General features: G+C 44.7%; 1 protein-coding gene across 2 annotated transcripts in view; it reads right to left on the bottom strand.

Annotated features, from left to right (window-relative positions):
• Positions 1 to 17,142, bottom strand: part of PI4K2B (phosphatidylinositol 4-kinase type 2 beta) — a 183,727-nt gene that overhangs the window by 44,658 nt on the left and 121,927 nt on the right. For both annotated transcript variants that reach the window (XM_069202160.1, XM_069202161.1), the window contains exon 7: positions 14,399 to 14,498. In XM_069202160.1, the coding sequence (XP_069058261.1) occupies positions 14,399 to 14,498 (100 nt within the window). The remainder of the gene's footprint in view (positions 1 to 14,398; positions 14,499 to 17,142) is intronic.

Consider the following 17,142-nt stretch of genomic DNA (forward strand, 5'->3'; position numbering starts at 1 on the left):
CCTGCAAAGACTAATTGTGTGGGTGGCACAATTAGTGCTACAGGCCCACTGGTAGCATTTAATGTACAGGCTCTAGGTATATGGTATACCACTTTACAAGTACTTACAATTAAATTAAATACGCCAAATCTGTATAAATCAATGTTTCCATGTTTCCATGTTTCGATACTGGTTAGCAGTGGTAAAGTCCTAAAGCCAACAAAAACAAGGTCAGAAAAAGAGGAGGATTGCAAAACATTTGGGGTGACCCTTCAGAGAGGGCCATTTTCCAACACTCCTATTTGAATTTTCCTCCAGCACAGGGTCACTACAAAGGTGGCAACTGCGGAGCATGCAATTCGACCATAAACCAAAAGTATTTCATCATGAGAATAGCCATAAAGACCTCAAGATCTTCTCAAACTATAATTCTATGAATGCTACTGTAAGGAAATGCCTCCTTGGCATGGTTGCCCCCTGACTTTTTGCCTTTGCTGATGCTATGTTTACAATTGAAAGTGTGCTGAGGCCTGCTAACCAGGCCCCAGCACCAGTGTTCTTTCCCTAACCTGTACTTTTGTATCCACAATTGGCAGACCCTGGCATCCAGATAAGTCCCTTGTAACTGGTACTTCTAGTACCAAGGGCCCTGATGCCAAGGAAGGTCTCTAAGGGCTGCAGCATGTCTTATGCCACCCTGGAGACCTCTCACTCAGCACAGACACACTGCTTGCCAGCTTGTGTGTGCTAGTGAGGACAAAACGAGTAAGTCGACATGGCACTCCCCTCAGGGTGCCATGCCAGCCTCTCACTGCCTATGCAGTATAGGTAAGCCACCCCTCTAGCAGGCCTTACAGCCCTAAGGCAGGGTGCACTATACCATAGGTGAGGGTACCAGTGCAGGAGCATGGTACCCCTACAGTGTCTAAACAAAACCTTAGACATTGTAAGTGCAGGGTAGCCATAAGAGTATATGGTCTGGGAGTCTGTCAAACACGAACTCCACAGCACCATAATGGCTACACTGAAAACTGGGAAGTTTGGTATCAAACTTCTCAGCACAATAAATGCACACTGATGCCAGTGTACATTTTATTGTAAAATACACCACAGAGGGCACCTTAGAGGTGCCCCCTGAAACTTAACCGACTATCTGTGTAGGCTGACTAGTTTTAGCAGCCTGCCACAAACCGAGACATGTTGCTGGCCCCATGGGGAGAGTGCCTTTGTCACTCTGAGGCCAGTAACAAAGCCTGCACTGGGTGGAGATGCTAACACCTCCCCCAGGCAGGAATTGTCACACCTGGCGGTGAGCCTCAAAGGCTCACCTCCTTTGTGCCAACCCAGCAGGACACTCCAGCTAGTGGAGTTGCCCGCCCCCTCCGGCCAGGCCCCACTTTTGGCGTCAAGGCCGGAGAAAATAATGAGAAAAACAAGGAGGAGTCACTGGCCAGTCAGGACAGCCCCTAAGGTGTCCTGAGCTGAAGTGACTCTAACTTTTAGAAATCCTCCATCTTGCAGATGGAGGGTTCCCCCAATAGGGTTAGGATTGTGACCCCCTCCCCTTGGGAGGAGGCACAAAGAGGGTGTACCCACCCTCAGGGCTAGTAGCCATTGGCTACTAACCCCCCAGACCTAAACACGCCCTTAAATTTAGTATTTAAGGGCTACCCTGAACCCTAGAAAATTAGATTCCTGCAACTACAAGAAGAAGGACTGCCCAGCTGAAAACCCCTGCAGCGGAAGACCAGAAGACGACAACTGCCTTGGCTCCAGAAACTCACCGGCCTGTCTCCTGCCTTCCAAAGATCCTGCTCCAGCGACGCCTTCCAAAGGGACCAGCGACCTCGACATCCTCTGAGGACTGCCCCTGCTTCGAAAAGACAAGAAACTCCCGAGGACAGCGGACCTGCTCCAAGAAAAGCTGCAACTTTGTTTCCAGCAGCTTTAAAGAACCCTGCAAGCTCCCCGCAAGAAGCGTGAGACTTGCAACACTGCACCCGGCGACCCCGACTCGGCTGGTGGAGATCCGACACCTCAGGAGGGACCCCAGGACTACTCTGATACTGTGAGTACCAAAACCTGTCCCCCCTGAGCCCCCACAGCGCCGCCTGCAGAGGGAATCCCGAGGCTTCCCCTGACCGCGACTCTTTGAACCTAAAGTCCCGACGCCTGGGGGAGACCCTGCACCCGCAGCCCCCAGGACCTGAAGGACCGGACTTTCACTGGAGAAGTGACCCCCAGGAGTCCCTCTCCCTTGCCCAAGTGGAGGTTTCCCCGAGGAATCCCCCCCCTTGCCTGCCTGCAGCGCTGAAGAGATCCCGAGATCTCTCATAGACTAACATTGAAAACCCGACGCTTGTTTCTACACTGCACCCGGCCGCCCCCGCGCTGCTGAGGGTGAAATTTCTGTGTGGACTTGTGTCCCCCCCCGGTGCCCTACAAAACCCCCCTGGTCTGCCCTCCGAAGACGCGGGTACTTACCTGCAAGCAGACCGGAACCGGGGCACCCCCTTCTCTCCATTCTAGCCTATGTGTTTTGGGCACCACTTTGAACTCTGCACCTGACCGGCCCTGAGCAGCTGGTGTGGTGACTTTGGGGTTGCTCTGAACCCCCAACGGTGGGCTACCTTGGACCAAGAACTGAGCCCTGTAAGTGTCTTACTTACCTGGTTAACCTAACAAATACTTACCTCCCCTAGGAACTGTGAAAATTGCACTAAGTGTCCACTTTTAAAACAGCTATTTGTGAATAACTTGAAAAGTATACATGCAATTTTGATGATTTGAAGTTCCTAAAGTACTTTCCTGCAATACCTTTCGAATGAGATATTACATGTAGAATTTGAACCTGTGGTTCTTAAAATAAACTAAGAAAATATATTTTTCTATACAAAAACCTATTGGCCTGGAATTGTCTCTGAGTGTGTGTTCCTCATTTATTGCCTGTGTGTATGTACAACAAATGCTTAACACTACTCCTTGGATAAGCCTACTGCTCGACCACACTACCACAAAATAGAGCATTAGTATTATCTCTTTTTGCCACTATCTTACCTCTAAGGGGAACCCTTGGACTCTGTGCATACTATTCCTTACTTTGAAATAGTGCATACAGAGCCAACTTCCTACAGCTACCTATTGTATTCGTTGTCCTTATGATATGCTTTACACTGGACAGACAAAGCAAAATGAGAATTTGCTATCCTAAGGGCAGAATCCATTGTAAAGTCACTCAGGTGTCTCCTGCGGATCATTTTGTATTGCATGGACAAAAAGAATGATTTTATTTTTGGCAACTAATCAAAGTCATCAAACCACAAACGAAAGGAGGTGACAAGCAACAGCTACTTAATACACTTGAATGCAAATGGATTTTCGAACGTCAGTCCATATTGAAGGGGCTGAGTATACAGGATGAGTGGAAGAAGTCTATCATATAAATTTATTAATGTCCCCAGAATGTTTTTTGAACTGTAGTTATGAATGAGAAACTTTAAGAAGGAGTTACTGTGTATTGTTATGTGCACTTGTCATTGATGTTTGTTAATGTCTTGTCAACCACACACAAAAAAAAAACAGCATGTTGCTTTATCAGATGTTGTTAAAAAAATAGTTGTATTTGTATTTTTTATGTCATATATAAGTTAGGCAATTTAATTTTAGTTGGGTGAAATTGGCTCCAAGTAGCTACTACAGTATTGGCTTTCAGCCCCTTTTAAAATTAGGCCTCCAACTGAGTGCCTTTGCAAAAAAATCCTTGAAAATCCCGCACAACTGCATTTAGTTCGGCCCGAGTCAGACTTTAACACAGGGATACAAGATTGATTCCTGTATTTCCGGTGCAGGCGCACGTACAGCTGAGGTTAATGTAGGTTAGGGGAGTATGGTGTTTTTCAGTCAGAAGCAAAGTTGCTTCCAAGTATTTGTTCTGTGAATGTGCGCTTAGTCAGAAGTTTTCCATTTAAACCTGCGCTGTTAGCACAAGGCTTTTGCTATAGGATTCTTGCTAGTAGGATTTTTCCTACCGCCTGCCATTTAGTGGCTGGTCACGGGTATGCTTATCTTCAAGGTGAGTGCCTCGCAATGTTGTGACCTCAAAATCATTAGTGATTCCATGTTGGTTTCCTTTCTTCTTCTATGTGAACACTGGATCTTGTTTTAAAATTACTGAAATTTAGAAAGTATGGAATGAATATATGAATTACCTCAGACAAAGCCCATCGCTCACCATCTTCAAGAATAACCTCAAGACGTGGGCTCTACGGATGAGGCTCCACTCTCACTCCCATTCTTTTTTTATAGATGGTATTGCCCCAGGTTCTGGAAAGTGTTGGGGTTACCTTTACATTTTATACAGGTAATAGACTTTCACGCACACAATCGCAGACCAGAACTGCTTCTGGTGAAGTTAATGAAAAACAGACACTCAGGAGCCACAATTTTAAGTAGGTATATTTATTAATAAACCTTTTCAGAAAAAACTACCCCATATTCCACCTAACCTACTTTTTAAATGTTTTGTTTTTCTTCTGCTTTCAGTACTTGTTGTCTAAATATATGTCTATATGCATTGCTAGATTTCTTAAGGAATACACATTTCTCCATTACACCAAGACACACTGCAGAGGGATTGTGGGAGGAAGTGAAAGTTCCACATTTTTTGCCACAAGTTTCCAATTACAGTTCCACTGAAACATACCTGCTGTTGTTCCTTCAGACATTTGAGCAGTTCAGGAGTATCCACAGTCCACTGGTTCCTCCAGCAAATGTTTAAATACTTGCACTCATGGGATGTATGATTTAAAATAGCCTATTTATGGACTGTCTCAAAACAAAATCAATTGTTTGAGCTATGGCGCTCGGAAGTAGACCGCTAATCCATGGGAAACCTACTTATTTAAAACTATTTGCAGTGGTTACAAAGCCTTATGATTTTCCTTATAACTGTGATGCTCAGCATTACTCTAATTGCAATATGAAGCCATTTTGAGTTTGTGTGATTATTACAGGTTGGTGGCTTTTTGACAGCACTGCTTACCCGATGCTGTTGAATATAATTATGGCTTTCAAGGTGCGCATTCCACATCTAAATTTTGAGTTCTCAACCTACAGTGCAATCTTAGCATACTTTACAAGTTCTTTTAAATTACACCAATGTTTAGTGGCCTCTTGCTTATTATTTTCAAGGTGAGCATCAACTGCAAACAGCTGTATATCAACTACTTGCTCCTTTCCAATACTGCATGTGACAAAATGGATCAATATAATGAGGGAAAATGCGACAAAGAAACAAGTTTAAAAAAAGATTATAAACAGACCATTATGAAAAATCACTTCAAAGTAACATGCAGGCTAAGTATATCTCTAATATTAAACCTAATCTTAAATTTAAGCAACCCCCCTCTTATTACATATGCGTCTCGGAAAGGGCTTTGTGGCATAGACGAGATGGCTCTATGCTGACTCGACGGCTCGGGTTCGCACAGGCAGAACCATCATGGACACTTATACGGTGGGCTGGGGGAACGCAGCAGGTTGGCCCCTTCACCTACTAAGTTCAATGGCCATGGAACCACTGGCTGCCCATGGGGCTTCCACACTGTTGGACGCTGGCATAGTATAGCCTTATATGCAGACGACTTACTGGTCTTCCTTTAAAATACACACAAGGATTTAGCCGGTGCTAAACACATGCTAGACAGTTTTGGCTCTATATCTGGCCTGTGAGTAAACTGGCAGAAATATCGTCTCTTCCCAACCACCGTTGATAGCCATCCACCAGAAGGGCTGGAGCTGCTACAATGGGAAACCAGGTGTCTGGCCTATATGGGAGTCAAGATCTACCATGATCAAGCTGACATACTAGAGGGGGAACGTGGGCCAGGCAATCAGATCATTGCGGTCCCACAGATTTCTGAAAAACACAGCCAATATCGGTGATGGGGAAGATAACACTGTAAAAACGATTGCACTCCCTACCTTATTATATTTCTCTGGGACACTTCCTATCGGGGTTCCATGAGCACTCTTCAGAGAAATTGATTCCCTGATTACAGCATTCATCTGGGGCCAAGCCGTAGAGGGGAGGGGGGGAGGCCATAGGAGGGTGGCCCTGTCCACCTGAAAGCGTGGTCTAGTGGTTCCTGACTTTGGGACTTATTTTCCTGCTGCCAAACTTCAGTGGTTTGTGCAATAGTGGGCGGTTAGGCGCACCCCAGGCAAAACTCTGGGACCATTCGTCCTGGGGCTACAGGATGTCATTAAAATGTTATTACGCAAAGGAATTCCGGGTGATCGCCGTGTTCTGACACAGTTGCCTACAAAAAAACAAACAGTAAAATCCCATATACTCTGTAATTACCCATCACCATGCTTTCGGAAATAGCACACATGGGGCAAACCGGCGGAGAGGGGTGGGAGGGTGGATGAATGGATGGATGGAGCTGGGGGGGGGGGGGGGGGGGGGGGGGAGGAGGAGAGGGGAAAGAGAGGAATTGAGAGCTGGGTGACTCTAGGGGTGACCACAGTTGGAGACCTCGATCGGACAGTGGAACTCATGCACAGGTGGAATTCAACCTACTGCAGGGACTGCTTCAGAGAGCAATTGAGACAGCACTCCGCAAGTACTGGGGTGCAGGCACGACCGAACCATGTATACACCAAAGTTGTCACTACATGGTCCTCTCCTCTGGCACAGTTAAAGCTGTCACTTGTCTATATAGGTTCATAGGGACAGACTTACATCACCCCTTGGAGCAGTTGAGAGCCAGCTGGGAGGAGGGGGGTGGGGAGGGGGGGGGGGGGGGGGAGGAGAGGGGAAAGAGAGGAATTGAGAGCTGGGTGACTCTAGGGGTGACCACAGTTGGAGACCTCTATCGGACAGTGGAACTCATGCACAGGTGGAATTCAACCTACTGCAGGGACTGCTTCAGAGAGCAATTGAGACAGCACTCCGCAAGTACTGGGGTGCAGGCACGACCGAACCATGTATACACCAAAGTTGTCACTACATGGTCCTCTCCTCTGGCACAGTTAAAGCTGTCACTGGTCTATATAGGTTCATAGGGACAGACTTACATCACCCCTTGGAGCAGTTGAGAGCCAGCTGGGAGGAGGACCTGGAGGCCCCATGCCTTGGGAAGAATGCAACACAATCCTTAATAGGATCCCAAGAGTATCTTGTATCGCCCCCTTTAAATAATTAACTTATGTTCTACATCGGGCATACCTCACTCCAGATCACATCAGTAGATATTTTCAGGTAGAGAATTTGGCCTGCCCGAAGAGCGGAACGGGCAGAGCAGGTCTCTTACACAAGCTTTGGTCTTGTCCATCACTACAAATCTATTGAGAAGAGGTCACACGAACACTCGAGGCAGTCATGGAAAGTGAAGTCCCCTGCAGCCCGGGGCACTGCCTCCTAAGCAGGTTCCTCCACACCCCCCCCCCCACAAAAAAAAAGAAAAAAAAAAAAAAAAAAACACCTCCAGGATCTGGCTTCCATCTTAACCAAACAGGGAGCTCATGAGGATCTGGAATTCTCCTAAGGGGCCCAGAATAGCAGGGAGTTAGAAAAGTGGGCGGGCAGTAAGGGTAGAGTACAAGTGAGATAGGCCCAAAGTGGGATTGGCACACTAGACATGGCCCATACCTGGGAAGCTCTGATAGACGGCCTCAAGGACCCGGAACCCAATTCATCTAGGGGGATCTCGGGGTGTTACACCCTAGGACATAGTGCCTTACTGACAGGGGGTTTGGGGGAGAGACACCTCTTTCCCCACCCTGGCCATTCACATTTGTTGGGGGCTACATAATACCTAGAGATATTATTTTACTCCTAATATCTCTGGGGCACGCACAGGCCTGACCATCCAGAGAGGACGAAGAGCAACCCACGAGGAGGGTGGGGAGATGGTGTAGTTTTATTTTTTGTTACTTCCAAGGGCTCACATTTGTCTTGTCGGTATAATGGGGCGAAGTACCAGAACAATCTGTGTCTTGTAATGATGATTGATATCTGAAGAAAGTGTTGCAAAATCCAATAATGTGTGTATATATGGAAAATTTCACTTACCCAGTATACATCTGATCGTGGCATGTTGTGCTGTAGATTCACATGCTGTGCACTGTTCCTGCCATCTAGTGTTGGGCTCGGAGTGTTACAAGTTGTTTTTCTTCGAAGAAGTCTTTTCGAGTCACGGGACCGAGTGACTCCTCCCTTTCGGCTCCATTGCGCATGGGCGTAGACTCCATCTTAGATTGTTTCCCCCGCAAAGGGTGAGGTAGGAATTGTTAAAGTAAGGATACTAGAGGTGCCCATGCAATGGAGTAAATGTGTATGTACATAGAGTATTAAGTCAACATTATTTACATATATACAATTTCAATTCAACTAAAATGGCTACAGGCTCCCGGGGAGGTGGGAGGGCGCATGTAAATCTGCAGCGCAACATGCCACGAACAGATGTACACTGGGTAAGTGACATTTTCCGTTCGATGGCATGTGTAGCTGCAGATATACATGCTGTGCATAGACTACAAAGCAGTAATCTCCCCAAAAGCGGTGGTTAGCCTGTAGGAGTTGAAGTTGTCTGAAATAATGTTCTTAGTACTGCCTGTCCTACTGTGGCTTGTTGTGCTGCTAACACATCTACACAGTAATGCTTAGTAAATGTATGAGGCGTAGACCAAGTGTCTGCCTTACAAATTTTTGTCATTGGTATATTACCAAGAAAAGCCATTGTGGCGCCTTTCTTCCTAGTGGAGTGTGCCCTTGGAGTAATGGGTAATTCTCTTTTAGGTAACAGGTTTGTATGCATTTGACAATCCATCTGGCAATGCCTTGTTTGGATATGGGGTTACCTGAATGTGGTTTTTGGAAAGCTACGAACAATTGTTTTGTTCTGTCAATGTAATACATTAGCGCTCTCTTTAGGTCTAACGTATGTAATGCCCTTTCTGCTACTGAGTCTGGCTGTGGAAGGAAGACTGGGAGATCTGCCGTTTGATTTAGATGAAATGGTGATTTGACTTTTGGTAAGAATTGTGGATTTGTACGGAGAACCATCTTATGTTTATGTATTTGTATAAAGGGTTCTTGAATAGTAAACGCCTGTATTTTGCTGACTCTAAGTGAAGTGATGGCTATTAGAAAGGCCACTTTCCAAGTTAAAAATTGGATTTGACAAGAATGCCTGGGTTCAAATGGTGGGCCCATGAGTCGTGTTAACACAATATTAAGATTCCACGAAGGCACTGGTGGTGTCCTTGGGGGTAGGATTCTTTTTAGTACTTCCATAAAGGCTTTAATAACTGGAATTCTAAAAAGGGATTTTGTATGTTTAATCTGCAGATAAGCAGATATTGCAGTGAGATGTATTTTAATGGAAGAAAAGGCTAGATTGTAAATTACTTACTACACTTAGAAAAGTCCAATGTTTTGTGTAGAGGCATCTAGTGGCGTAATCAGATTAGCCTGGCAGTAACAAACAAATCTTTTCCATTTGTTAGCGTAACAATGTCTGGTTGAGGGTTTTCTTGCTTGTTTAATGACCTCCATACATTCTTTAGAAAGGTTTAGATATCCAAATTCTAAGACTTCAGGAGCCAGATTGCTAGGTTGAGTGATGCTGGATTCGGGTGTCTGATCTGTTTGTGTTAACAGATCTGGTCTTTTTGGTAGTTTGATGTTGGGTACAACAGATCGGTCCAACAGTGTGGTGTACCATGGTTGGCGAGTCCACGTTGGTGCTATAAGTATTAGTTTGAGTTTGTTTTGACTCAGTTTGTTGACCAGATTAGGAATGTGCGGTAGAGGGGGGAAAAGCATATATCCCTGACCAGCTGATCCATAGAGCATTGCACTTAGACTGAGGGTGTGGGTACCTGGACGCGAAGTTTTGGCATTTTGCGTTTTCTTTAGTTGAAAATAGATCTATGTTTGGTGTCCCCCAGCGGTAGAAGTGATCTTGTAGAATCTGGGGATGTATTTCCCTTTCGTGAGTCTGCTGTTGATGTCGACTGAGATTGTCGGCCAACTGATTTTGAATGCCTGGTATGTATTGTGTTATAAGGCGAATGATGTTGTGAATTGCCCAATGCCATTTTTTTCTGCTAAGACACAGCTGTGACGAGTATGTGTCCCCCCGTTTGTTTAGATCATATATTGTTGTCATATTGTCTGTCTTGAAAAGAATGTGTTTGTGGGCTAGAAGTGGCTGACATGTTTTTAATGCTAGAAATACTGCTAGCAGTTCCAAGTGATTTATGTGAAGTAGTTTTTGTTGATTGTCCCATTGACCTTGTATGCTGTGATTGTTGAGGTGTGCTCCCCATCCAATCATGGAAGCGTCTGTTGTGATAATGGAGTGAGGCACTGGGTCTTGAAAAGGCTGCCCTTTGTTTAAATTTACAGGGTTCCACCATTGAAGCGAAGAGTGTTTTGGTGGTCTATCAACACTAGATCTTGGAGTTGACCCTGTGCCTGCGTCCATTGTTTTGCTAGGCACTGCTGTAAGGGCCGCATGTGGAGTCTTGCGTTTGGGACAATAGCTATGCATGAGGACATCATGCCTAGTAGTTTCATCACAAACCTTACCGTGTATTGTTGGTTTGGTTGTATGCTTGGTCTTACATTTTGGAACGACTGAACTCTTTGTGGACTTGGAGTGGCAATTGCTCTGTGTGTTGAGTGTTGCTCCCAAGTATTGTTGTATTTGGGATGGTAGTAGATGTGATTTTTGGTAATTGATAGAAACCCTAGTTTGTGTTGAGTATCTAGGACGTATTGCGTGTGAAATTGACATTGTTGCGGAGTGTTGGCTTTTATTAGCCAATCGTCCAAGTATGGGAATACGTGCATGTGCGGTCTCCTTATATGAGCTGCTACTACGGCTAGGCATTTTGTAAATACTCTGGGGGCTGTTATTCCGAACGGTAGCACTTTGAATTGCTAATGTTTGCCTTGTATTACAAACCTGAGGTATTTCCTGTGAGACGGATGGATGGGTATGTGAAAATACGCATCCTTGAGATCCAGTGTTGTCATGTATTCCCCTTTTTTTTTTTTTAAACAAGGGAACTACGTCCTGAAGTGTTACCATGTGGAAATGATCTGATTTGATGAAGCGATTCAGTGTTCTAAGATAGGCCTTAGTGTTTTGTCCTTTTTTGGAATAAGGAAATACAGGGAGTAAACGCCTGTTCCTTTCTGGTGATAGGGTCCTAGCTCTATGGCTTGTTTTTGTAGCCATGCTTGGACCTCTATTTGTAATAGAGGTAAGTGTTGTGGAGACAATCTGTGCGGTTTTGGTGGAACATCTGGAGGGAATGTTGTGAATTCTATGCAATAACCATGTTGGATAATTAATAGCACCCACGTGTCTGTGGTAATGTGTGTCCAATTGTGGTAGTATTTGTTGCCCCCCCCCCCACTGGTGATAAGTGTTGGGGTAGTGTGACATTGAAGTCACTGTTTGCTAGGGCTTGTTTTGGAGGGCTGGAATTTCCCTCTTCCTCTTGGGAATTGTCCTCTGTAGGAACCACGAAACATCCCCCCCCTCCCCCCTTTGGTATTGTGACTGGTAGGTGGGTTTTGTTTGGGAGGTGGATGGTTCAGATATCTGTTGTCGGAACCCCCCTCTAAATTGTGGTTTCCTAAAAGTGCCTCTGAATTGTGGGGAGTAGAGCGCGCCCATGGCTTTGGCCGTATCTATCTTTTTTCATCTTCTCGATGGCAGTATCTACTTCCGGCCCAAACAATTGATGTTGGTTAAACAGCATATTTAGTACCGCCTGTTGTATTTCTGGTTGGAATCCAGAACTTCGCAGCCATGCATGCCTTCGAATCGTTACAGCCGTGTTGAAAGTGCGTGCTGCTGTATCTGCAGAGTCTAATGCAGACCGTATTTGGTTGTTCGATATGGCCTGTCCCTCTTAAACTACTTGATGGGCAAGTTTTTTTATGTTCCTTGGGTAAATGCTGGATGATGTCTTGCATTTCGGCCCAGTGTGCCCTGTGGTAGCATGCAAGTAGGGCTGCTTGTGATGCCACTCTTTTGCCCGCTGCGTCGAACTTTCGACTATCAGTTGGTGGGGCATCCCCTGATGATTGCGAGTTCGCCCTTTTTTATTGCAGCACCCACAACCACTAAGGAGTCCAGAGTGAGCTGCTGCGTTATAAACACTGTGTCTGACGGGGGTGGTTTATATTTCTTTTTGACCCTCGGCGTGATAGCTCTCCCCTTTACAGGCTCTTGGAAGACCTGTTGTGCGTGCTTGCGCATGCCCGGTAGCATTGGCAGGCTTTGATAGGATGCGTGAGTGGAAGCCAGAGTGTTAAAAAGGAAGTCATCTTCCACTGGTTCAGAGTGCATGGTTACGTTGTGGAATGTAGCTGCCCTGGCTAGTACTTGCGGATATGCAGTACTGTCCTCTGGTGGTGAAGGCTTGGTTGGATAACACTCTGGGCTGTTGGCCGATATAGGTGGATCGTGTAGAACCCAGGCATCAGCATCATCTTGTGTCATCCCAGTATGTGTGGGTGACTGCTTTATCGGTGTACCCACTGGTGACAAGTGTGGTGAATGTAGTGGGGATGGTTGTGGTGAGACCTGTGGTGGTGGCGACTTGTCTAACCACTTTGGCTTTAGGTTGCATTTCTGATTCTTGAAAGGCTAGTTTTCTTTTAGATTGGAGGGATGGTCTGTATTTTCCCTGTATCCTTCTGGATTTGTAACCTTTGTTGCGTTTGGTCAGGCTCCTCTACATCCAGATCTTGCTCAAATCTGTGCCTTTCCTTGAGCTGCAACGAAAGCCCTTGCTCCTCAGTGTAAGATGATCGTTTGAGCTCCGAATCCGTTTTTTTCGGTACCGAAATTCCTAATGTTATTGTCTTTTTTGGTTCCGAGGAGCTTTTTTGAAGTTTGTCTGACTCGACAACTCAATGCCGAAATTTTTCGGTGCCGGAATCTCGACAGGAGTCGGAAGTCTTCGGCAAATCTTTGGCCTTTTTCGGTGCCGATGTGATGCGATCACCTTCCTTTCTGTGGATGAGCCATGGCCTGTTGCCGGTGGCGTCCCTGTGGCCTTAAATTTTTGGGGTTGACCCTGTGTTTGGGACGGAGCAGGTTTACTCACAGTTTGTTGCACCGTCGAGGGTCGTTCACCATCGGATTCATCCAAGTCCGTTTCTTGGATGGAAATTCTTTCTTCCTCCTCGACGTTGAGATCTTGTTTCGGCTACAACGCCATTTGTAGTCTTCTTGCGCGTCGATCTCTCAAGGTTTTCTTCGATCGAAACGCTCGGCAAGCTTCACAAGTATCCTCTCTGTGTTTGGGCGACAAACACAGGTTACAGACTCGGTGCTGGTCTGTATAAGGATACTTGGCGTGACACTTAGAACAGAAACGGAAGGGGGTCAGGTCCATTAGTGTTGGATGATGGGTGTGGTCGGGCCGACGAGGCCTCGATGAAGAGTGGAAGCCCCGAAGGGCTGCCGAAGCGGTCTTGATGTCGGTGCCGATACACTAAAACTAAGCCGGTACCGAACGAGAACAATACCGACAAATGTGATACTTCGCTAACTTTCCCGATTCGAAATACGGAGCGAAGAGGAACACGTCCGAACCCGATGGCGGAAAGAAAACAATCTACGATGGAGTCGACGCCCATGCGCAATGGAGCCGAAAGGGAGGAGTCACTCGGTCCCGTGACTCGAAAAGACTTCTTCGAAGAAAAACAACTTGTAACACTCCGAGCCCAACACTAGATGGCAGGAACAGTGCAAAGCATGTGAATCTGCAGCGCAACATGCCACAAACAGATGTATACTGGGTAAGTGACATTTTCCATATATAGGGTAACAGCCATAACCCTACACATAACTAATAAAGCCCTAAATTCTCACACAACTATAGCCCCAAACACCACCCTAAAGCACTGAACTAAGTTCCAAAGTAAAATGGTGTTTTCCCTAATGACTCAAAATAAAAAAAAATAAAAATGGAAAAAAAAAAAAAGAGATTTTGTTTTTATTTTATTTTCTACATCCTGGGCTTCATCAGTTCTACTTCAATTTCACATAATGCTCACACTAGGTACTTTGGTCATTTTCCTCAAAGAAGCATGAACTGAGGATGCGTTTTTCTTCCTAATGTGTAGCCCTATGCATTCCTAAGGAAAAGAATATCTACAGGTGAGGAAGCAGGAGACAAAGCAGTTAGAAGAAAAGAGGGAGGGACATCAAACCACTTCAATCCACACAAACTACTACATAAAGTCAAACCTAAAACATGTACTTGCCAATCTTCTCATGGAAGTAACACATTCTGTACGTAAACACAAAAGAAAAATTACAAAATTGACATTTGAGTCACACATCTTTGGAAGCATAGAAATTGTGGGTAAAATACTCACAAGCTCTCCACTCATCTGGATGTTTAAATGGAAACGCTAGACCATTGTCGATAGCAGCTATTTTAATGATGGGTTCTTGATTTTTTGTCCATTCTCTATCCTTGAAAAAAACCACAATGAACCGATAAAGCATAAACTACAGAAATGACATGAATTATCTATTTAACCACAACAGAATTGAATAACTAACATATAAAATTAGACATCCCACTTTTGAATCCATGTATTTACTTTCTCCCAGGCCAGTGTCAATTCCCTTCTCTATTACTTTTGACCAACCAGTAACTTATTTAATTTGCTGCAGTCTATTAACACAATTATAAAGGCATCACCAAACCAAAATGTCTACCCTTGTACAAACTACATGTACATATGCTTTTGCAAGTGTTAACATATTAAGGCCCGACCTACTGGCTTTTTTAATGCTGCCTTCCTTGAGAACATAGACATCCTCTGAGCAACCTGGATGGAAGTGTGGTCAGCATTAAAAAACATCTAACAATCCAAAATACTTTACTCAATCAGGACTACCTGGTTCATCTTACAAAAAGCATGGACATTTTCACCTTTGCACAACATATGCCAAACATAATAGGTTTTCTCCCATATACAAAATAGGGCAGTTTCTCAAGGAAGGACAGAGTCTTTTCAGGCAGTGTTGTTAAAGCTAGGAGATTATTTGTTTCCAAATGTAACTGCTTGTTGTACATAGAGGATGGGAACATCTTTGGCATGATACAGAGAGACATAGGGCAAGCAAGAGTTAGGAATTACTGGGCCCAAAGTGGGGGTTGAGACCTTTCACTCCTGTTGTTCCAGGGCCCAACCTAAAATGTGCTCTGAGCAGCTGGGCCAAGTACCCCAGCATAAAGCTTCCATGAAGGATACAGGTGAAGAGTGAACAATCGTAATCAACATCACTTAGTAATTTAGCCCATAACGTGTTGTCCTGCTGTCTTTTTATTCATTTTAATTTCTTTAGCATAGATCTATACTTATTCATTGTTAGGTGTAACCGGGCTTTAATGTAAATGTGATTTCGTGTTTTTCTTAAGTTCTTGATCTGGGGAATGACCAACCTTTGAAGTGCCCACTCCCCTTCTTGCCAACATGGTGTTCTCACACATGCATGCACTATCCCCATGAAATGTAGCACTCAGGTCCATGTACATGCATCCACTGTTCCCACATCTTCTCTGATGCAGGCCAAGGTGGGGCATACACCAGTGGGCCAGTAGGGCCCACTCACATTACACGGTCTCAAGGCTTGCCCATATGACTTGATCACTCACTATAAAAACCACTATGCTGCTGCCACCACAGCACTCATGCTACTCGGTGAGGATGGTAGCCCTCCACCGCTGAGAGTGGAGTGTATATATATATATATATATATATATGGAAAATGTCACTTACCCAGTGTACATCTGTTCGTGGCATTAGTCGCTGCAGATTCACATGCTGTGCACATCCCGCCATCTGGTGTTGGGCTCGGAGTGTTACAAGTTGTTTTTCTTCAAAGAAGTCTTTTCGAGTCACGAGACCGAGGGACTCCTCCCATTTCGGCTCCATTGCGCATGGGCGTCGACTCCATCTTAGATTGTTTTCCCCCGCAGAGAGTGAGGTAGGAGTTGTGTATGCTAGTAATAGTGCCCATGCAATGGAGTAATGTACATAATGTAGTTTAAAGTAATATATTTACAAATATACAGATGTTCAAGATCAACTTCTAAACGGCTACAGGCTCCCGGGGAGGCGGGTGGGCACATGTAAATCTGCAGCGACTAATGCCACAAACAGATGTACACTGGGTAAGTGACATTTTCCGTTCGATGGCATGTGTAGCTGCAGATACACATGCTGTGCATAGACTAGTAAGCAGTTATCTCCCCAAAAGCGGTGGTTCAGCCTGTAGGAGTTGAAGTTGTTTGAAACAATGTTCGTAGTACTGCTTGACTTACTGTGGCTTGTTGTGCCGTTAACACATCTACGCAGTAGTGTTTGGTAAATGTATGAGGCGTAGACCATGTAGCTGCCTTACATATTTCGGTCATGGAATATTTCTTAGAAAGGCCATGGTAGCACCTTTCTTTCTGGTTGAGTGTGCCTTTGGTGTAATAGGCAGTTCTCTTTTTGCTTTAAGATAACAGGTTTGAATGCAATTAACTATCCATCTAGCAATGCCTTGTTTAGAAATTGGATTTCCTGTATGAGGTTTTTGGAAAGCAATAAATAATTGTTTTGTTTTTCGAATTAGTTTTGTTCTGTCAATGTAGTACATGAACGCTCTTTTGATGTCCAATGTATGTAGTGCTCTTTCAGCTACAGAGTCTGGCTGTGGGAAGAACACTGGTAATTCTGCTGTTTGATTTAAGTGGAACAGTGATATGACTTTTGGTAAAAATTTAGGATTTGTCCATAGAACTACTTTATGCTTGTGTATTTGAATAAATGGTTCTTGTATGGTAAATGCTTGAATCTCACTTACTCTTCTTAAAGATGTGATGGCAATTAAAAATGCAACTTTCCATGTTAAGTATTGCATTTCACAAGAGTGCATGGGCTCAAAAGGTGGACCCATGAGTCGTGTTAAGACAATGTTGAGGTTCCATGAAGGAACTGGTGGTGTTCTTGGTGGTATAATTCTCTTTAGACCTTCCATAAATGCTTTTATGACTGGTATCCTAAATAGAGAAGTTGAGTGCGTAATTTGCAGGTAAGCTGAAATTGCTGTAAGATGTATC

Source organism: Pleurodeles waltl, chromosome 1_2 (assembly GCF_031143425.1).
Source record: "Pleurodeles waltl isolate 20211129_DDA chromosome 1_2, aPleWal1.hap1.20221129, whole genome shotgun sequence".
NCBI classification, from domain to species: domain Eukaryota; kingdom Metazoa; phylum Chordata; class Amphibia; order Caudata; family Salamandridae; genus Pleurodeles; species Pleurodeles waltl.